Consider the following 23,095-nt stretch of genomic DNA (forward strand, 5'->3'; position numbering starts at 1 on the left):
TTCACGTGAGATTTTATTAATCTCGATTATAAAAACAAAATATCTGGCTCGGAGGGAGAAATGTACAGAATTTCCTTTTAATGGCCGGTTCCGTGCTCGATATTTTTCATATCTCGCGTGAAATATTTTTAAATATTATGTTACACGCGTTATATTAAAAGCCGATAGAATTAATTTGGAATATTGATGCCTTTTTGCGAGTTCGACGTAACGTTATCGAAATCGATAGCAAGACAATGGTAGTGATATCAATTCGTTAATTAAATCGAACGGTGGTATAAACAGAGAGGGGGAGAATCTCTGTGCTCTCTTCCAAGTCAATAAGCCGATGAGATAGGCGACCGGAACGTTCGAGAAATTTGCTTCTTTCCAGTTACTGATATGATTATAAGAACAAAAAACCGCCAATTGTTAAGATTGAAAGGTACACCACTGCTCTTAATTACCGAACCCGCGCCATCGACGAGCCCAGTCTTGCGTTATAAAGTGGTTTTCAAAAATTAATGACGAAAGTACTTGGCCGAGTTCTTTTGTTACTTCGCGAGATGTTTATTCGTGCGAACGAAGCAGACCGTGTTGGAATTTCGCGTTTATATTGTCTTACGTGAGAAAATAATTTTTGTAAAAATATCGAGAATCGAGAATAATCCAACTTTAGCACAGCTCCTGCGTCATGAAATATTTTTCTGTTCTAAGTGCTCTTTATTATATTCAAAAGTGCGTATTTGAAGTACTTAATGTACCGTTATAAAATTTTTATTCCTTTCGGTATTCTTTTTTTCTTTTTTTTTTTTAATAAAATATTATATTGGTATAAATGTACGTACGTACAATTATTAGCTAAAAATTGGATAAAAAATAAAAAAGAATAGAGAATTTATATGTAATTCATAACGTACCTTCGGAGTCCGATGTGTCCGACAGCGGAGGCTCATTGGCGATGTACTGGCGACCGCTCAGTAAATTGTTCTCCACGACTGGCCGTTTGTCCTCTAGCTGCCTCCTGAAGCCGCGATGGTCGTCCTGTGAAGGAGACGCGTAAATCGTGAAACAAAAATAACGAGACAAGGAGCATCGGTGTCTGGTGCAGTGCCAAGTTTTCTCTTGGCATTCAACCCTTCACCGAGAAGGAAGACTTAGAGAAATTAGCTTCGTTTCGGTGAAGCTTATTTCACCGGCGTAATGAGTCGAGTAGAATAAGACCAATGTACACTACATCGCATCTAAAAATATCATCGCGCATTATTTTCAGACCGGCATTAACGATTTATCTTAATAATTATCGATTCGAGTAACAAACTATTCTCGATAAAAACGCAGTAAAATCGTAATTATTATGTTTGACTAGAACGTTACGCGTCGTGGTTAAAAATTAGCTCGCTGTAGTTTGCGAGAAGAAGTCAAGTGGGTAAAAAGGCACTCTTACAATATTGCGCGCCCCAGTTAACGAGATTATCCCTCGTCGGAGTTAAGGATTTGCCGCGAGCAAGACGCCGCGGTTTCTTGGCGTGTCGAGAGACGCTTAGAATGCCATGTTCACGACTAGTTTTCTTTTTTTATAACGTTGCGAGAGGAAAAGTTCATCGAGAAACGGATTCGCGAAGCAAAAAGACGGTGTCTCTGTCATCCGAGAAGAGGATTTTCTCGCTTTCACCATTGCTGACATTTATAAATATAATCGACGGATCCCATTAGCTTTATTCGACATTCACTCCTGGTGGTAATACGATAAATGACTTCGCATTCTGCTTTTCGTTATATTTTCCGCGATAACTTTTTCTGTTTCATTTTTTTAACGCGCGCCACAGTGGGCGCTGTGATTGCCTGGCAAAAAATGGGTATTTTTTTAAGAATAAAATCACATATTTCTTCAGAAGTGCAGATCTGTCTGTGCGTTTACAAACTGATTGGAAAAATAATGGCGCGATGCATAAAGTCAGCACTTCGCAATAAACGGAAATGTAGGTTACGTTGTATTCGATTTAGTAACTGCATTTTGAAGAAAATACAAAACAACTCTTCATTTTTTCTCTCCGGGTCTCTTTTTATTACGAATTAAAGCAACGATTTTTGAAATTAAAAAATAAAGCACGTTGCATGATGAAGAAAATTATTGTTAAATAAATTAGCAAAATTATACTATAAAATATAAATTCGTTATACGTGTGCATTCGTATGCAATATGTTTGCAAGTTAATAATCAATTCTCGGGGTTATTTTTTTTTCCTTCCATTTCAAAGAATAATAACGCGGTGAGCAGATGATGATAAAAATCTCATTGCCATTATTAAAGATAATTAATAAATTAAAATAATAATACCCGAAATTCATCCAGAATAGCTGCAGCTATTTTGATTTTGCAGCTGACTTATGTTAACGCGCGTTCGACTGCCGAGTTCGCCGGTCATCGGGCCCGCCGGTTGCCGCGAGCACGTGCGTGTGTTTACATCGGTCAGCAGTCCTCGCGCTCTAATTTCGCAAGGTGGAGGACGCGCGGGCGGCGAACAGCAAGAAACGATTTGCCCGGCGAATTCGGCAGTCGAGCGAATTTTGCGTAAGGTCAACACACAACAGTAGACTAGTACGCGGCGAAAAAACGTTTCGATATTTAGCTTTTCTAACTAATTAATAGATAACGATTGGCCTTAATTTCCACTCGGATAATAATTTAGTTATTTTTATGTGAACAAGTACGTTACGACAATATTTCTTTCTTGATATTCTGCTCGCGTTAGTGACGCATAAAGTCAGAGTATAAAATATTTTTTTTTAGTTCCATGTTACATGGACGTTGCACATTTTCAATTAGATCAATTACGAATGTTTTTACTCGTAGCGAAATTGCGCTCATAGAAACGCATGGCGCGTGTTTAATTGCACGAGTCAAGATGTTAATTAAGAAATTAGAACGATTCAAAGCTGTTCTATCTATCTAGCTAAATTGCTGAACGTTTTCTAATTGCGCGCAGTAAGACGATTTCCTTATCAATGGTGGTTATCATTATGAGAGGTTAATTACGGTGTATATACACAACGTCAGGCAACAATGCACCGATGCGTATCGCGGTAATATACGAGCATCTGACATTAAGAGTCTTTAGCATTTAACTGCACCCAGCAGCTCGTATCGCGCGTTCCACCGCTGAAATAAATTACTTCAAAACAATTTTTTAATATACAACTCTCCGCGAAGGGAAAAAGAATGTCCTTTACCTGCTGTTTTATATCCGGCATGATAAAATAAATAAAAAGGGATTTGCGCGATAAACGATTTAATTATTTCAGAACAATTTCATTGTGAAATTCTAGGATAAAGAGACTTCTTCTCCCAGTATCTACGCTGCAGATACCGCGACAAATAATGAAATTATTTTAAATTTCAACGTGCAGTTTAACACGATTTTACGACGAGAGAAATGCCCTTCCTTTATCACGTCCGCGGAACGGAAAAGAATTCAGACGGCGAACGGTCGTCTACCTGGCTCGTTAAACGTAAATAAGTATCAACGATCCAAATCAATTATTTATCGACGGAAGCAGGTCCTTTTTTTTTTATACACGATCCCCTTCTCTCCCCGTTGCGTGGGCGAATTTCATATCAGCCGATACTGCTATCTGTTAGGGAAACGAACGTTAAATGTTTCACGAGCTGCGAAAGGTCGATGGACCTCTCAGTAAACAATCGAGGTAGCGTCGCGACGAGAGGCCCTGACCTCCCTCCGCCAAGCCGAAAGACACACACCGGCATAAATTCCAGCGGTTGACACTCGGCGAGAGTGGACGTCCGAAAAATAAACATCCAGCGCGCACGGTCCTTCGCGCGAAAAGCGAAAATACCGAAATAAAAATACCAATCAACCGCGCCCGCGAGGATGAGATAGGCTTGGAGAGAAACGACCCGGCCGGGCGGACCCGAAAAAAAAAAATGCGTGACGTTCGAAAATCGCGGACACGTTACGTCGCCGAGCCCCAGTAAAACTCCCATCGAACTCACGCCGCGAATCGATACGCCTCTCGACGCCGGCCTTCCCGGTGTAACGTCGGCGGTTTTGATTTATCAACCATATTCGCACACGACCGAAACGAAACGGCCGGTGTGCAAAAGGCGCGTACGTGAGTTTCACGTTCGGCGGCGCCGGTACGGTGTAACGATGCCGTTTACAGGTACGCGGGTTTACGCGACGTGGTCAGGATCGATTCGGACGAAATGGAATTTTCAGGATGGCTCGCGTAAGAGGAATGGCCGGTCGCGCTCGTTACACCGTCGCTGGAACGACGACTAAATCGCGCGCGATCGGCTTTCATTTCGATTGCGCGGGCGCAATAAACGGCCTTCTAATTACGCGTCTCTCGTTTCGTTTCGACTTCGAACGCCGAGATGGGCGCTCGGGTGCGACAGTTCCGTTTCCGATCGGGCGAATTAATTTTTTTCGTTCACCTTTTCGTATCGCGAGTGATTTTTACCCCTTATACGAAAATATCGAGGGAAAATATTTACTCCATCATAGAGAATTATTATACCCAAAGCTGCGTGCGAAATTAGATAATAAAACTAGTCTTATATAACAGCAATTTAATTTATTACTGTATTTGACGTCTTTCATTAATCGTATTTTATTTTAAACCGAGCATGCATTAACGAAAGCTCAACGTCCGCGACATTATTATAGTGAATTAAACCGTTCGAAAAAACGTCATATGTCCAAACGTCAAACGCTAATTAAATTAACAACGTGTAATTAAAATTGCTCGAGGCGGGCGATCCCGAAGTTTCGCATATAGACACATTTAGAATATTCACAGAATTATTTAGAATCGCGCGGCACATATACATACCTATATGAGGGTGGGATTTATTAATTACCGGCGAATCGTTTAAATTAAATCCATGTATAATCGATATAAATTAACCGCACTTTTCTCGATACACTATGATCGGCGGAATAAATTTCAACACGCAAGAATAATCTCGAAATGACTTTGCAGTCGATAGTTATAAAAGCACACTTTGCCTTATTAAAAATAATTGAGGAAAGAAGTATTGTGTATGGTTAATTGCTGAAAAAATATGAACGCGCGACACGTTTATTTGTATGAGAATGTATTAAAGCGATCGGATGAGCATACGGTTGAGCACCTTACTCTTCCGCCTGAGTAATTAAGGATAATCGATGGCCATTTCCTGTATTCTCCGACGCGAGTGACAAATACACACGCAGATCTAGTCGCACGATGACATCAATGATCTGGTCGAGGGACATGCGGCTTATCACCTCCGTACACTCGGATACTACCTGTATCGGTGGCACAGGCGCTTCTGCATGCCGGCAACATGCGTGGTTCTAATCTGGATTAATCCGAACTAGCGCACCTTTGTACATTATCGCGCGAAGGATATTCGCGCACACACGAATAGCGAATTCACGAAATTGATTAAATCACGCTATCGTGTGACGAATTTTTTTTCTTCATATTCGTGAAACGGAGATTGCGAGGAAAAGGAAAAAAAAAGCGAGAGAGAAGTAGATATACATTGCGTACATATATCAATTATTGTTATATTGATATCGAAAGATTATTTTCGTGGCCTGCCTTTTTTTTTCGAGTCAATTACTTGCGGATAATTGTGTACGGTATATCTGACGAGTTTCCCAATTCCCTGTATATTCAATATGCACATAGATATTTTCCAGCCGCATTGCACGAAGCATATTAATCTTTGAAAAGAATACGCAGTCGGTGCATACAAAAATAAATATAAAAATAAATTTAAAGCACCGTGTTAAAGTGAAACATTTGGAAACGTAACCGAAACATAATTAAGATAAGTAATTTTTATAAAAGTTCGCTTCGACATGTTATAAAAAGACGATTTCTCTTTAAAAACTTTCTTCGGGGGAAGAAACTATATATTTTTGTCCCCCTGCGGGTGAAATTTAATGAACCAGAAATTCATTTAATCAGCAGCGAATTTAGCTGAGACATTTAGCGCACAATTGACGTAAGAGTAGCGAAGTAATTGAGACTCGCGTTTCCGTGAAGCGGAATACTCAAACGTGATGAGAATACGTAAATATCCGTATTCCGGATGAGCTGTCGCGTCTCGCAGAGACAGTTGAACACTCGTCTGATAGCGGCATGAGTTTATACGTAATTATATTCTATTCGGCCAATCAGCTCGCGGAGACGGGAACTTGCGAGGTTCTCGGCGGGCGACTATATGAAATCGATTTTAGATGTATAAGTCATATCCAAGTAACTTGGCACGAATCCTAAAGTTTCGGGATTGATGCCACTGCCGCCGAAGGATGTTAAATGGAGTATGCTTTCTCGGGACGATAACGAATAAATGCTGACTAAAGTACGTCTACAGACTTTCCCCGGACTAACTGAGACTCGGTGAAGCGGAACTCGGTTAATCTACGCGCGGGATAGCACGTCGACGGCTTACCTGTTGTTTTTGTAAAGCAGCCACGTCGCCGCAAACGGGTCCCAGGCCGGTGAGCTCGGTGTCTTTCCTTATCACCCATTCGATAAGCTCGCGCAACGACAGCAGTAATGCGTTCCAATGTTCCGTATTGCTCTCCAATCGATTTCTGCACAGAAAAAAAGAAATATGTGCGTTATAATTAAATAATTAAGTTCTAAAAAAAATATTAAAATATTTTATACTAAAAAAAAAAAAAAATTACAAAACGTTCCTGAGCCTCCAACCGAGGGATAGATTACATCGTCTCGCTGATGGATACTCGCGACGGGCACTGTGCGAGAAAAACGCTTGAAACGTTCGACTCGTCGTAAATGCAAGTAAAAAGAGAGTACATATTTGTCGGGGACAGACAGGTAGAGTCGTCGACGGTAGAGAGAATGAGGAAAAAGGATTGGTAAGGCAGGCCCCGCGCGGAGCTCACGAAGTGGATGAAAGGAGAGTAAATGTAAAGCCTTGATGTTGCCGGCGCCAAGTGAAACATGGGGCGACGAGAGAGAAGAAAGTGCGACGGTAACGCAAAGCGCTGATAAAGGCGGGGAAATCAGGTAGACGCTTAAGGATAAGTAGATCAACACTTGGAATTGGAAAGGCGTGCGAAAGGTAACATGTCGCGAAGTGACGGAACAAGGGGAGAGGACGGACACGAGAGGCTCGAGTTGAAAAATATGGAATTGAACTCGCGGAAAAATGTAAATCGAAGGATGGAAAATTCAGAAAGCGCGAACACGACGGAGATGAAGTGCATTTGCGGATAAGACGCGGTTCGAGTAAACCGGGTAAATATATGGAAAGCAGAAGGAGCCCCGAGGAAATTAAAGTGGACGAGCGTCCCGTATGCGCGACGCGGCGAGTAAACTGTACGCGACCGATGAAAAGCCACCGGGAGAAGGAAACCCGACGGCAAAGCCGATCGCGGGCGAGGTAGGAAAATAGTCTCACGCAAATTGGAAAAACACGGGAGAAGTGACGCGAACGGTGACACAGAGCACTTGCGTACGAATCGAGCTCGAACCGAGACGAGTAAGATAATAAAAAGGGAACTGCTTCAGCGAGGAGAAAACAAAGAGTGAAAACTTGAGACGAGATGAGATCAAGGGATGCGAATGAATAGGGAGCGATCCTTGGAAAGTGCGACCGAGAATGCTTTTCTGAGAAAGAGAGAGAGAGAGAAAAAAAAAGTTGCTTAAAACAAAGAAGCAACCAGGACGAGTAACGTCAAGTAAAAAATGCAAGAACGCGAAAGAAAGTCGGATCATAAGATATTTCAAGGGGGTTAAAAAAAAAGAAGCATAAATTTGGCGAAAAAAATTGACCGAGGACACGTAGAATGTAATTAAATACGTCCGGCAATGTAGATAAAAATTAATGCAGAGGAAATATTGGCAGACGCATATAACACCGCGTGTTTTGTTAATAATAAGTAAATGTTACTGGACGGAAGTGCCGGAAATGTGAAATAAAATGAAAGACCGGTGGGAAATCACTAGAAGGCGCGGTATCGCGAGAAACTGGAGGAGAGACGACCTCGAGAAGAAAGAGGACCCGTGACATATACCGCTGGGAAAAAGAACGGAAGCAAGAGATGTTGGAGCGACGCAAGGACAGATATGCGAGATAAGTCAGAAGTAAAGAATTAGTCCGAGAGAGATGATCTCGTAAGGTATCTTGCTAGATAATGGTCTCAATGGTCTCCGTGCACGTACGGATCACATGATACGGCACAATATGACATGACGTAACATTTGCAAACCCCAGCAAAATAAATGCAATAAAAATACGACTAATTATTTCAAAAGCTTCTTAAATTTTTAACTATATTTATTTAAAGATATTCATAAAATTTCTAATATAAATAAAAAAAAACTTTTCGATAATTTTGCCATTTTTTTTAAACAGTAATATCGGAAGTAACTAACAAACAAAAAAAATATATAATAATAAAAAGTAAAAAATAAAAAAATCTGCAAGAGCGTAGAAAACGAAGGTAAAAAACCGTTCGTCGAGCTGGATGTTTCTTTTTATTTTACTCCCTGTTTAACTTGTCGCCCATTATCTTGTCGGAACGACTCGTACGCGGGTAGAATCCAAAGTGGTCTAAAAATAAAGAAGCTTTGCGTAGAGCGAATTAAAGCGGAAGACAGAGGCTGGGGAGACGAGGAGCGGTATGAAATGGGTGGGAAGCGCGAAGGAGGCTAGGAACTGAATGCCGCAAGAGAAATTCTCGAATAAAGAGAAGCGCGCGCCGGCCACCAGGACAACGAAGCACCCGACGTCGGTACCGGAGGTTTGCGGAATAGACGAAAGAGGAAGATAAAGGAGACTGCGGGCGAAAGGAGGGCAGGAAGGATGGCGGCTGGGATTTAGATTTATATTTTGCCATTGTTGCACTGCCACCGGTGGCGGGCACCCACTTACTGGGTCACATTCAACAATCCCCATTTCATTCCCCCACGGCCCCTTTCCGGAGATCCCATGTCGTCGTTGTCGCCGTCGTTGTCGTCGTCGTCGTCGTCGTCGTCGTCATCCTTCTCGTATCGCGAAGAAACAGCCTGGCGTCCGGATATATCGCGGTTATTGTAACGTCGATGAGAGTCGCGCGGAATTTCGCGTGCTTTCGCGATTCCAAACCGCGTACACAGGCACACACGCGACCGTACGGGTAGACACATTCGCGTCAAACGATATTGCACTTTTCCCAGGGAGATAAGGACGCGAGGATATTCCCGCGCGATGGATGGCGGTACGGGGTTACTGGAAGAAATCGTCCTCATTGCCCCGACGAATCGCGGGAATAAACTTTTCTCGCTCTACGTAGCCGTTATACGCGGGGATAGATGGTCGCGCGAAAAATTTATTCGTCGCCATGAGAGAAAAGAATCGATCCGCGTGACAACTTGGAAATGCCTGTTTACGTATTTTTCAAAATATCAGACCCTTGTATCCAGATTTACGAGATACATAACTTGTAAAAAAGTGAACCGACGACTCGCGGCCAGCAAAACTGAGACGTGAAACAGAATTAGAAAAAAAAGGCACCGAAAGAAAATATTACGATAAAATAATTATTCTGCAAGTTTCCGTAACATTTATCACAATATAAAAGGAATTAAGTCTTTCATTACACTGCGCTCGTTAAGATTCTTATTATACCGTCTGGGAATTATTAATTTTAATTAATCGTGACTCATGTATGGACACCGACAATTTATCGCCGCAATTGAGAGGGGAAAAAAAAAAAAACACGAGGTCTATGTGATTAATAGGACGTCCGTCGGACCTACGTCAGTAATGGAATCTTACGGTCACGAAAGGGAATTTGGTGGAACATCTATTTTCGCTCGTCGTCCGGCTGCCAGAAACAGGAGAGCCTCCACTAACGGAAAGATATACTTCTCGCTCGTGCGATCGCATTTCAATTGAAATGTTCGGTAAGTGGTGCTACACTGTCGTCTTGGCGAACCAAGTTGCCGCCCTGCAAGCGAGCGGGGGGGCGATCTTTACGACGACGTGCCGGGCTGATGTAAAATAAATCACCGGGAAATTTCCTGGGCGGCTATAAAAATCTGCCGAAGAAACGTCACGTACTTCGCACCTATTCGATAAAGTCCCCGACGTGGTCCTGACTAAATAAATCATGAATAACATCCACGCCACTAAGATTTTATTGTTAAAGTTGCTTGCAACGGAGGCGGCGCGATTGTTTGTCGAGGTGAGAGTCATTTAGGACGTTAATTATTCCGAGCGCAAAATGCACTTAAAAAAAAAAAAAAAAAAAAGGAGAGAAAGAAAAAAGCGGACGTTTTCTCTTCGCTTCATAATGGATAAAAGTAAAGGAGAAAACAGATTTATAGAACGTTTCGTAAGTCGAGAAACATTTGCGCGAAAAGATTAATTTATTTTAATACGATTACAAGTGAATACGCGATGTAAAATATTTTAAGCAAAAAAATGTAGAGAACGTTAAACGAAATCCCTCTTTTTCTTTATCCCTCTCGTGGAAATATAACAATATGCTCGCAAAAAAAAGGAAGGCCTTATGATAACGAAATTCTATAAAAATAGGAAATTAATATTGCAGCAAAGGAATCCAGCGGAGTTGTCTTTTTGCGTTTGCCGAGCAATTAAGAGATATGCACAACGGTATGGGATAAAGTTCGTGGGAAATCTGATTACGCGAATGTAAAAGCGGTGTAATTCGAACTCGTCGTTTACGAGGAAGAGTAAAAAAGCACGCGGCGTACACATACATACGCGGCTGTAAGGTATGCAGAGAGCTAAACTGTGAGAGCGCGGCAAAATGCAGAACGCACCGTCGGTGACTCTGATTACGCGAGATTTTACGTACATGACCGGAGATTAAGTACAATTAAAATGGCGAGACGGATATACGATTCGGCAGATGCAAGGCGAGATGTAGCATCTGTGGTACTAATAGACCAAGGATTTAGGATAAGTCGAGTTACAAAACAGTTTTCTCAACGATGTTGTAATTCCGCGACGGGCCTTTAATCTGTCTTCGTTGCCGAACACGTTTAGGAGGCATTTGTAAAAGTAACCGGAAGTCGTTACGCGTTTCAAGCTTTACGTCGGATTTGGCTGGAAATGTGGATTATTCGGCAAATAACGGAAACGATTTAGCGGGAGTACGGAAAGAGAATGGGCTCGGATAGGAGATTTGAAACAAAAGTCGGAGCGAAGATGAAATCTTTGAAAACTGCTGTTGTGCGGATTGCGATGGTCCTCGTATATGCACAAAATGTCTGAGTAGCGCGTACGATACGAACTGAATATTTTAATTATACGTGGAAGACGGCGACGTGATCTCCTTTTAATTATTTCGTAAAGTGAATTTTACAAAACGCGGTAAAGCGAAATAAAAAGATTTTCTGTCGAGAGACCGCATACACACAATACGTTATGCATTCGGTGGTTAATGCTACAAATTTTCGTCTGTTAAGTTAAAAAGTTGAACACAGTAAAGTTTCTGAGCAGATGCTGTCCTATATTCGAAAATACCGTGTGTTCCGAAATCATTGAAATTCATTGAAAGAATTTCATGAATACTGATATAGTCTATGCGGAAACCTACAATACGATTTCAACTATATTCTACTGCATTTATACGTAACAAGAGTCCACCCCCTCCCCCTCGTAAAACGTCTGGAGGGATGAATTTATGAATTTAAAACAATACACACTTCATGTGTGACAAACCATTTGGCAAAAAGATATGTCGTTTCGCGATGCTAAATCTACCCGTTCGGATTTACGAAAAAGTTTCACTTTAGGTGTACCGTCGGAATCTTTTTCACGTAAACCGCGGCGAGTTTTTGATACAAAAATTTTCTACACACTTGAACGTCTCTTCAAATATTGTTGTAATGTAAATTAAAATTGAATACATAAAATTGCACTTTTATTATTTATCTTAGATAAAATAAAAATATTCGTGCAGTATATATTATTACGTGACGGAATTTATTTCCTGCAGAATCGATTAATACTATCAAATAGATACATTGTTAATAAATTAATTTGTGTAAAATTAGTGACTGCTTAAGTGTGAACAATTTGCCGGTTAGACAGCAGAGAGTTTCAGTGTCGATATATTAATTACACGCCGGTGTTAAATTATGAAGGGGCTTCGCCGGGAATGTGTAACGAAAATTCGCTGCTTGCTCGCCACGCGTCTTTCTACTATTCCATTCCGACAAATGAGAACTATATTAAATCTTGATAGTCAACGCAATTGCATAGGGAGCTATCAAAATTCATTGCGGCCATCGATCTCGCGATAACATCGCGGGATCGCAATCCGCCATGTGGCCACGATAAATTAGCTGGCGTTATAAATAGACCTCACGTCTGGACGAAATTATAATCGAGATAGCGGCAAATTCACTCGCAAACAGTTTACCTAGTAATGCAATTGTGCGGCGATACTTTTAATAATAAAATACTTTTCTACTCCGGAAACAGTTCGGCGCAAAGTAACTGCGATTCGCGACTAATAATGATTATTAATAAATGTTAAAAATTTATTAACAAATACACATAATTCGTCGTCAAATAAAACCTCCTCTCTGTCAAATTGCTAATTAAATTAAACGCGCACGGTTCCGAATACGCGCTGTACTAAATGTGCAAGTTGCACTGATAAAGTTAACTGTACACCGCTTAATTTTCGAGTATTGTAAATCAGCTATGTAACTCGCAAGCAGGTGTGCAACGATTACTGGTTTTTCTTATGTTCGCGTCGGTTTTTTTTTCTCTCTCTCTCTCTTCTTTTAAAGTAGAAAATCTCGTCGCTTAACGACGCAGTCGTAAAACTAAAATTGAGCCATTTCGCAGGACGTGCTCTCGCTACCGTCACTCCTGCAAAACGAGATGCACCGAGCTTTCGATCTTATCTCCCCTTTTACGCGCCGATAAACCCACGGCCCGCTCGCGTTTCGGTAAGATTCCCGATTGAGATTCGTAAATCCGTCGCGCGTAGTTCGCGAAGCAACGTCATCGCTTCGCCCCGCGATCCCACGTTTGTTATCAATTTGAAAGCCGCATTATAATTAAACCGCGGGTCTTCACTCGGCGAAACTCTTTGATCTGTCGTGCCGGCGGCGATCCGTCGCCAGGGTTTCCCCGCAGACCTGTCGACGGCATCGGCTCGTCGCCGTCATCGTTCTTGTCGCCGCCGCGCGGGTTAACGTAATAAAGCGGGCAAAATGGAATTGCCGCAAACGGGCAGAGCGTTATAATCCAACTCGGGGGAACAATTTGTCGGTACAATCTCAATTCGAGCGAGGTCAACTCGCCGCACAAAACCGGCTCGAACTTCTATAATAAACAATATCAACAATGCCGTCATTAACGTCGCGCCGCCAGCGAATCTCATCGCTGCAGTTCTCGAGATGCAACTCCGCCCGCTACGGACAACTGAACAGGCACGATTTGATATTAAAAACAAAGTTCGGTCGTCGAAATAAATAAAAAAATATATCTACGTTTAAATACGCGCGAGTCGTTATCGAATAATGAACGAGAAGAAATTTAATAAATGACAGTCAGTGATTTTAAACAAATTTCAGTCTACTGTAAAACGCTAAAAAAAAAATTCCTTTATTCCTAATTGTAGCAGCTCCATTAGAATCAGCTACACGTTTGTGCTCGGTAAGTTACGAGCTCCGTTCAACGATAATTCCGATAAGCTTCGGGTTCACGTGTGAGTCTACGTGTTTTACAATTGTTCGCGTTGATACCGCGTATTACCTCACGCATTAATGCATAATGTATGAGATGGAGAGCGTACCCTCGCAGAGCCGCGCATATTTTTCAATATTTTAGCGAGTGACCTCCCCCGATCATTTCGAAGATCAAAGCCACCGGGCCAGCCCCGAAACGTGTTAACAATCGGTCAGAAAGAAGGCACACATTCCTCGACTTACGTTCGGCTACAGGCGACTCCGAGATTCCCGAGCTGTCAACGCAGTTTATCGGCTACGGTGATAAGTCCTTTACACGTATAAAACACGGATCGCCGGGCGCAAAACCTCGTAGAATTGGCGTGGCTAATTAGATTTTGTCGGCAATCTATCGCGCGATTTGATACGCGGTTGTCGTTCGCGGACGGCGTAATATATATATTTTTTTTTTTTTCCCCGCAAGATACCGGAACCGGCCGTAAAATCAATACGAAAGGGTGGCAATTAGTTACCTCGGCACGCACGCTGCCGGCGACGGCGACAGCATCCGGCGGTCGGATGCGCGAACTTTTCGGACTTGTCCAACATCCGGCGGTGCTTCCCCGGCGCACACCCAGCATCCGGACGGCAAATAAAGGTCCACGAACCGCGCGAGTGTTTGTTAGGCGATGCGCTGCCTGGCCCGTCGCTTCGCGGCTCGAGTCGCGTAAACTTGTGTAACAATCGCGGGCGCTAGGTTCATTCCGAATGACCTATTGTTCGCGGCCAGCGAAAAGAGGAAAAAAGGAGGGACAAATTGCGAGCTTGCGCGCTCGCTTGTCACCGCGAAAATTCGTATAGATATGAATTTTGCGCGCGGACGAAACCACCGCGTCGTGAAATTGCACGCGACAATCAGCGTCGAGCCGATAAATCTTGATTGCTGCAGTTACGCGTGAGGAACCGATTTCGTCTTTCATTTAAGCAAATTTTTGTTCCACATGCGTTTTAATAATCTAAGTTATTCTTTTAAGTGCGCCCTTCGCGTGCACGAGTGTCAAAATTAAATTGCGCACCCAATTTATTTATAGCCGCGGTGATAAATGATTACTCGCTAATTATTATTTTTTTTTTTTTTTATCTCCCCCGTGTTCTTCAACGTACCCGGGGCAATTGCGAATTTATTTACTGACCAGCTGACGCAGAATTCAACAATTCAATGAAAAAAACACGGGCAAAATGGAAAAGAATTCGAGTGGCTGCGAGGCATAAACGTGTCGTCCGCGCTCGATCGGAACGAATTAATATTCCATCGCGCTCCGGGGCGTTGATGTATCGACGCGAAAAATCCAGAAGGCAGATGAAAGCACGCTCACCCGTATTTGCAAACGGAGTCGCAGCCTGCTAAAGCCGGGATGCGCAAACGGTGCGCGCGCTCTCGCACACAAAGTTCGGTCCGAAGGCAAGACGCTACCAAGTCTTCGAGGCGCTTCTCAAAGCGACGCGCTTGTTAACGGAGAAACAGGAATCGGGAGGAATAATTATGGGTGTCTCCACTGCAATATTACTAGCGTTCGAATCGGTGCAACGGTGCGTTCAAGCGTATATTCACGTGGCACGCGTATACCGGAGCGGACGAAAAGCCGTCGACGTTCTTGCGCACAATTGCGAACGCGACCTTTGAAAATGTCCAATACCTCCAAGTAATAAACCTAAGCCCGGCTTTCCACCCGGCCGACATAAAATATGTCCTGGGGAGGGAGGAAAAATCTGCAAAATTTAATTTACGCGAGGAAACAAATTGAGCAGTCTTCATTTATTTAATCGCATATACAAATACGAAACGTGAAAGCATATCATTCTTGGAGATAATTATAAAACGAGGAGTGCAGCAGACATTTTTGCCTCCGCAGGCAGCGCGCTAAAGTAACTTCTCGTTTGATCGGTGGGGTATCCATAAATAAAATCGACGTACAGAGCTCTATGCTACAGGGAGAATAATTTCGAGGCGGATTTCGCGGCCGGACCACGCCGTACGTCCGATTTCGTCCCGTATCTCGCGCGCCGGGATATGTAACGGGTAAGCCGCGGGACGGCAAAAACGCACGCCACCGCGACAGAGACGACGCGGTGCGCGACGTTTGATCCATCGCTGGACCGGAACTGACAGCCAGATAATCGCGGGGTCGTGATGAATCGCTCGGTGAGTCTTATCAGTCGACGGCACCCCGGTGCGCGGAATCGGTGCCGCTTGCATCATCCCGTACGAAGCACGTCGCGGAGACCGTCACGTACCTACGTACAAGCTCCGTTCAGCGTCGCCCGTCCCTTTTTCTTCGCCCGATTGCAGCAAATCGAAAGTTATTTTTACGTGACGCCGTACGTAACGTGCGGTAACGCGCGACAACACGAAGACGGCAGCCGTTCGATAGCGAAACGAACGACCGTGAGAAATTTGTTGGAGTCGTTTAACGGAGGAAGAATTATCGAACGCGAAGGAACGGAAGGGAAGGAGGCGAGAAGAGAGGTGAGCGGAAAGAGAGAATCGAATCGGATCACCGATATTCCGCGAGATTCGAAGCGATGCCTTCGTGACCAGAACGCGAGAGCAAAGACGGATAAACGAACTGTACGTAACGATTAGCACGGCTTGCTAATCTCAAAAAGATATCCCGATAAATGCAATTTTACCTTTATTCGCTACCGGTTTGCAAATACTTAGAATTAATTCAGCCGAGAAAATTATTAAATAGTCGTTATAAAAATTTTTAAACACTCACGAATATTTGTAATATTTATGATATTAAAATTTATCCCGTCAAACATTAAAGTCTTTTTTTATTTGGCATTTATTTTATTTGGCAACATCGGCAATCATTTCCTTACATTTATATTATAGTTTAAAATATTCTAAACTTTTGCAACGTAAAAATAATTTTTACTTGTTCTTGTTCCTAAACTCGGTTGCATTTGCTGTTACATTTTATCGGATTAATTCCACAATGTGAGTGCATTTATTAACTGTTATCTCCGAAATAACGTTGGTAGGAGAACAAGGGATTTTTTTTTCGTTTTCTTTTTCTTTTTTAATCGTCACCGCTCGTTGGAGTTGGGAATGTTTAAGTATTACGAATGTATTCGCGGTATTACGAGGGTCGAGAGGGTTAACGAGTCGCTATGTTAAAGCGCTTACATTTGGTTTATGTAGGGCGGCGGAAAGCGCGGGAGAACCCTGTTGGTACGTAATTCGGGGCTACCCTTATTGCTGGGCATTACGTCCTCTGCGCCAGATGCGACCCAACGTTTACTTAGCCATTCTAAATCCCGCGTGTGTGTACTACGGCCCACGGGGACGAGCGAATTCTAGGCGCACAGTGTTGAATTTCATCCGTTTATGAACGCAGTCGATCGAACGCAGGATTTTCCCCGTTAATCTCGATTTAAAGATTCGAACGAACTGTATGCTAAACCGTTTCACGGATCACGGAAACAGCACCTCGCTCGCGGAGATGCTGCCAGCTTGGATTATCGCCGAAAAGCTTTTTCAACCGCTCAGCTGTTTCGAAAAATCAACGAAAATAACATCTCTCCGATGCGTGCGTATTCGCGTGAATCATCTCTGCTCAGGATTGTTTCAGTAAAAAATCACTCGTTTGAAAAATCCTAATTCCCTCCCCAAACTCTCGCGATGCATTGTCCGCGACTGTCCTCGTATTGTGATTAAATAATAAAGCAATAAAAAATAAAGAAATTAAAAAAACTGTCCTGAATATTTAACACGGTAAACGTTCCACTGTATTTATTTTCCTTTATTGCGAAACTATTTCTTGCGCGATTATCTTCCATTATACATATATTAAAAAAAAAATTTATCTATTGTACGGGCGCGTGAGCGTGACTCAAATTTGTAACGTTCTCGCGAATACATGACACATAGTCGTATCTGGTAAACCGCGGGATTCGACCTTCTCTCCGTTCTCGTTCCCGCCGATGTCCCGCGGGAGGAAATTGGCCGGAAGCGTGCGTATAACCGCCCGGCATCGTCGGCTACCGTCGCGGATACAAATCGCGGACGATTCCACGGAAAAATGGATTCCAATGGGCAGCGGGGATCGATGAGATGATCCCGCCGGATCTCTCTCGTCGGCGGGACAAACGGCGGAGATGGGCGAGGTGAGGCCGGTGGAAAGAAAGGAGTTCCTCTTCCCCCCGTGTTCATCGAGCGTGAACGACCGGTGTCCTCCGGTGACCCGGCGACTTGACCCGTTCAGAAATTTTAATTTCCGGCTGGCTGGAGATTCTCTGAGGAGATCCTCTGTTAAGGATGCATCGAGACGCGGGCCTGGCGTATTGTGTCGGCCAGCCGAGGTTGACGACGCTGTGACCGTGGCTCGGAAAGAAGTCGACCGGTGCCCGGCGTCCGAGCCTTGCACCGGCGAGGAAATGACGAAGGAAGATGACGAGAGGAAGAGCGAGCTCTCGGTCCAGTCGCGCGACCACTCAAAGCGGGATCCGTGAAATGAGATTCTTGACGGAACAAAAGGTCTCCACGCGACGTGAAAAGCGCACCAACGCCCGAACCGTCATGCTCGATTTGAGACGATTTTTCTCAGAAGAAAAACAACTTGATACAATTTATAAAACAATAATTGACGGTTTTATTTTTTTTTTAAGGTACCGGAAGCGCGATTAAAATAGATATATTGTACTTCTATAAGCGTAAAGTAAAAATCCACTTTGTAAAGTTCTCGGTAACTATTTAAACCGAGTTGCGCATAGATCAATATAGATCAAAGGGGTTTGACGCGGTATAAACGGGACGAAGTTGCAGCGACGAACGTTGTTCGCGTATGTTCCACGTTTCTCAACGTATCGACCAAATTCACAATCAATATCGTGTACTTTGATGTTGGCCGGTATTACCGGGCAATACCGTTACGCCGTATGAATTACGAATAACCGTGGTTGATTTTAACTACAATTCGTTAACGTCAAATGAATCGATCATACGTAATCGGAAATCAATGCGTCGATCAGGACGAGAAAAATCGGCGGAGACCCTCTCTAACGTATCCCAGGAATTCGCGATCCAAATGTAGACATTGCTTTCCCCCAAACAATTCCACCCTCTCTCCGGTATTTGCGTTCTCATTAGGGAATACCATAATCTGATTCAAACGGCTTTCCGATTTGCCGCCGCTGCCGTGCAAATCCGCGAGGTGGATTAACCGCGTGCCTTTCCCTCGATTGCTCTGTAATTGATATTTATCTAGGCGATACGTGGTAATCAGAAAACGCTCTTTCAAGCGCGATATTAATTTGAATCTTTGCGCGCTAATAAAACTTCATTAATGAATTCGTTGTAAAAGCACGCGGATTTTGTTTTCCCGTCACTCCGTGAAAATAAAAATGAAAACCTGTAGATTAATGTAACTTACATGCGTTCGATTAATTATTAGCGATGCAACGCTTATTATTATTAATTTTTTTTTTCTTCCTTACCCGCGGCGAAAAATAAAATATACGACGTATAAGGATTATTTATGCGCCTACTGGTCTCACTTTATTTTCAAAGGGCAGTATAATTTATATAATATCTCTTTCTCGGCCGTCGTAACATTTTTACAAGCAACCGAAGTTTATTAACCTATCAATGTCATAACGCATGATATACGGCTGCATATCTGTTGCGTATATCTTTCTCATGTATTTTACAACGCATCACCCGAAATGTTACCGCTTTGCCGGATACGCGTACGCTTAGATCATCGCGTATCATATTCAGATATAATCCCGCGGTGCGGTTATGCGAATGCGAAAAACACCGGTAAAAATATTTCAACTGTTTGCCCGGCTGCGATATACATACATATATATAATCCGCGCGCGAGTGTAACGACGACGAAGAGAGTCGGCCGGACGGCTTTTTATCCTCGTTAATCTACGTCGGGCGTGGCGAGACGGCTGCATCGATCACCAAGTCCACTTAACGCGCATTTTGATAAGTCACCGCGATGTTTATTCCCGGCAGAACACTTTTGCAAAGAGCATATTCCTGTTACGCGTAAAGTATCTCCGTAAGCCCATAAATTTCACGAATTCGGCGCGAAGGGTTAATGAAAAAAAAAAAATTTGTTAATGAAGGTAACGTCCCGCCGAACTGGTTTTTAAATCACTCGACACCGCGCGTCTTACAGATGAAATATGTTTCTAAAATTTAATATTTATTGTATAATAATAATAACAATAATTAAGTTACGTTATCAATTTGTGATAAAGCGAAACTATTGCCGCGCGTATCGGCACTCGCCGCGCGGCGTCGAGTTAATCTCAAAAATTCTCCCGCAAAATAACATTGGCGGTATTCGCCGATGATCTCGTTGAGCCCAGTGCCAAAAACGGTTCTCCGCCAAATTATCGGCTTTGGCATTTGCGGCTTGATTGCGGAGTTGCCTCTAAAGTGCTGTTGCGGACGATTTGGAAGAGAAAGAGAGGCAGAGGATAAGAGAACGTTAGGACGCGGAAATGAGAAAGAGAGACAGAGAGAGAGAGAGAGAGAGATCAGCCGGTAGATACAGATTGACGGACGGAGAACGAAAGCTGATAGAGCCGGTGGGTACCAATAAATATGGTCGGCGAGCGCAAACTTCTATCCCTCTATATGTAACGTCCTGGCTCGCATCCTGCACGAATATCTCTTCGGTAATCAAGCTCCTGGCCGCAATTCGGACTAATTAATGGAGACTGATTGCACGGCCTTTTATCGGGATTGACCTTAATGCTGACTTCATGCTGTCGCAAGACTTATATCTCCCCGCAAAGAGATGCTTTGCGTTGATTAAATTAAAATACATTTTTTTGGGAAAAATGTCTTATTACGATAGCTTATGCGAAAGAATATTTTTTAAACGTTCATTGAGATTGTCGAAAATCGGCGGTAATATTACGAATATTTTTATTCGTTAACATTTATGTTAATTAACATTTCGCGATCGAGATATAGGTCATATAAGTGCGAGCAAACTGAATGAAGTCGATTTTCTCTGCAGGCTGCGGTAATTTCGATCTGGATCAGAGATCTCGCGTTAAGATTAAACCGAATGAAGATATCTGCTTTAAGAAACTCCGCCTTTATCTGCACCTATTCCCGATATGTGCATCGTACGTTTATAACACGAAAAAGATAAAAGGGCTGTATCTAACATAAGAATCTTTCTTCTACGGTTCTTCGTTATTTAAATTTTATGGTATATTCACATTAAAAATTACGATAATTTTATTTCAATCTATCCTACCGAAACATTATACTTTTCGATCTAAAAAATATCTCGTAATATCGAAATAATCTTAAAAAATATAATAACTTTTCATAATTGTAAATTTCATATTACTTTAAATTTTTTTTTTTTATGTTAATAAAATCAGTGGATGACGCATGAGTTAGCTGATTTTATTGATTCGATTGTTGCCGTTTATTAAATTATATATATTTCTTTTTGTTACAGAATCGATACCGTACAATATTCGTACAGTATGAATTGTATAAAGGTGAGAAAAAGAGAGAGAAAGAGACGGATAGGTAGACGGGGTGGCAGGGTGGGGGAAAGGTGAGCAGCGTACGTGTCGCGGGCGAGCTTCTTTCTCTCACTTTGTCCTTCTCCAGCGGTCGGGCCAGACGCACGTACACAAGAGCCACGCTACGCATGTACGTAGCAGCCACGTTGTCCGTACAAGTAAGTTATATCCTTACGATCATGATTCTCCGAGGCAAAGTATTATACAGATAGTTTTAATTAATTATCCGCGCTTTTGTTGCAGGTGTATCAGCGCGAGGACGAAGATCAGAGTCTCTAAAAGGAAGCTGGTCACACAGAAAGAAGGCCCGATATTCTGAGAGGAGGAGGAGGCCTCGGAAAGGCATCGTGCAACCACGGAGCATCCCCAAGGGTAAGAATCACTCTTTTGATATACAAAACTAGTAGCGTGTCGTAATGGAAAATTTTATTTCCAACTTAAGTATTTGTAGCATCGCTACAATTAAATTATATATTTCTTTTTGTTACAGATCAACGCAGCTGCATTCACCGTCGTCATCGAAAGTGCCGTTTCCGTCGGTATTAATAATTATACGAACCGCAGCCGGTTCGTCGGTCGTTCCGGGAGTTCCGTAAAGTATTCGGCGGAATTTTTTCACATACGACTTTCTTCTAAACGCGAATGCCAAACATGGAACGCGCGAAAGTGATTAATAATTTTCGCGATTATAAAATCACGGTCGGGGTGTTCGCGAGTGTCCAGTGCGCGGAAGGATGACTCGACACGTCCCATCTGAGAGGAGGAGCAGGCCCGGGACGGGCATCCTGCCTCGGCGGAGCAACTCTTAGGTGAGCATAAATTTCTTTTACAAAATCTTTATTAAATATCAATTTTTACTTTTTTTTTTTAATTAATTTGATTAACTAATATTCATGTCTACATTAATATTTTTCTTTTTATGTTACAGTCACCGGCTGAATTTTACAACTCCGCTGAAGCAGATTGGTAAGTCGCATGACTTTTTTTTCGTAGTTTGTAATTAGGGTCTTTTAAAAAATAGCTCAGGCGTAGCGCGCACATGGTTTCTTCTAATTTAATCAAAAAAAGCAATATAACGCTTTGATAAAAATTGAATCGAAGTTAAAAATTGAATAAAACTAACGTTAAACATTCGTTAAAGGTATTAAAAGACACGTTAACGTTGTGACATCTCACGCGACTTAATTGCACGTTCTAATAGCCATAGAAATTAATAACGTGCGATAGAGAAATCAAATCGGGTAGGCCGAATTCCGTTTGGATGGCCGACATTGTTCGCGAGTTGCGCAGCGCTTCACTGACAAATCGATGAAACTTTCCTTCTACCGGCGCGCGGCGTGCCTCATCAAACCCACGGGCTTCCTCTTTCGAAATATCCAGATACCCTTCAACAGCGTGCAGTTGCATAGTTGTCCGTGCAAAGTTTACGCCGGATCTCGGAGTCGATGTTCGCCCCCAGAATTAACACGCCGCTATAAAGTTTGCGCGGGGAATCCGATTACGGCCGACTACGGTAGAGTCCCCACAAATGGATTTGCCGCGAAAGTTTCCCAAAAACGTTAATCGATTGACTGGCCACACAGTCAATGATATCTGGGTTTTTTTTTTGCTTTTTTTTTTTGCCAGTCGACCTATTTAAACTTTCCGCAATAAGAACAGAATTGTCCAATTGGCGGACGATTAATATAAAAATAATCTCGCGTAAATCGTAACACGTATGCAATATATTCGTTCTTTTAGTCACTTCGAGTAATAAAAGTGACTGACAAAAATGACGACGCAGCGTACAGGATATATTATTGGATATATTCGAAGCGTTTTATAGAGACAGCGTATTTTATCATTCCTTATC

General features: G+C 42.7%; 1 protein-coding gene across 11 annotated transcripts in view; it reads right to left on the bottom strand.

Moving 5' to 3' along the window:
- LOC139108380 (dystrophin, isoforms A/C/F/G/H) overlaps positions 1–23,095 on the bottom strand; it is a 344,440-nt gene that overhangs the window by 60,665 nt on the left and 260,680 nt on the right. For all 11 annotated transcript variants that reach the window (XM_070666608.1, XM_070666601.1, XM_070666600.1 and 8 more), the window contains 2 exons: positions 6,452–6,596; positions 900–1,023 (listed from right to left, as the gene is read on the bottom strand). In XM_070666608.1, coding sequence (XP_070522709.1) covers positions 900–1,023; positions 6,452–6,596 — 269 coding nt within the window. The remainder of the gene's footprint in view (positions 1–899; positions 1,024–6,451; positions 6,597–23,095) is intronic.

This window comes from Cardiocondyla obscurior, linkage group LG15 (genome assembly GCF_019399895.1).
Source record: "Cardiocondyla obscurior isolate alpha-2009 linkage group LG15, Cobs3.1, whole genome shotgun sequence".
NCBI classification, from domain to species: Eukaryota; Metazoa; Arthropoda; class Insecta; order Hymenoptera; family Formicidae; genus Cardiocondyla; species Cardiocondyla obscurior.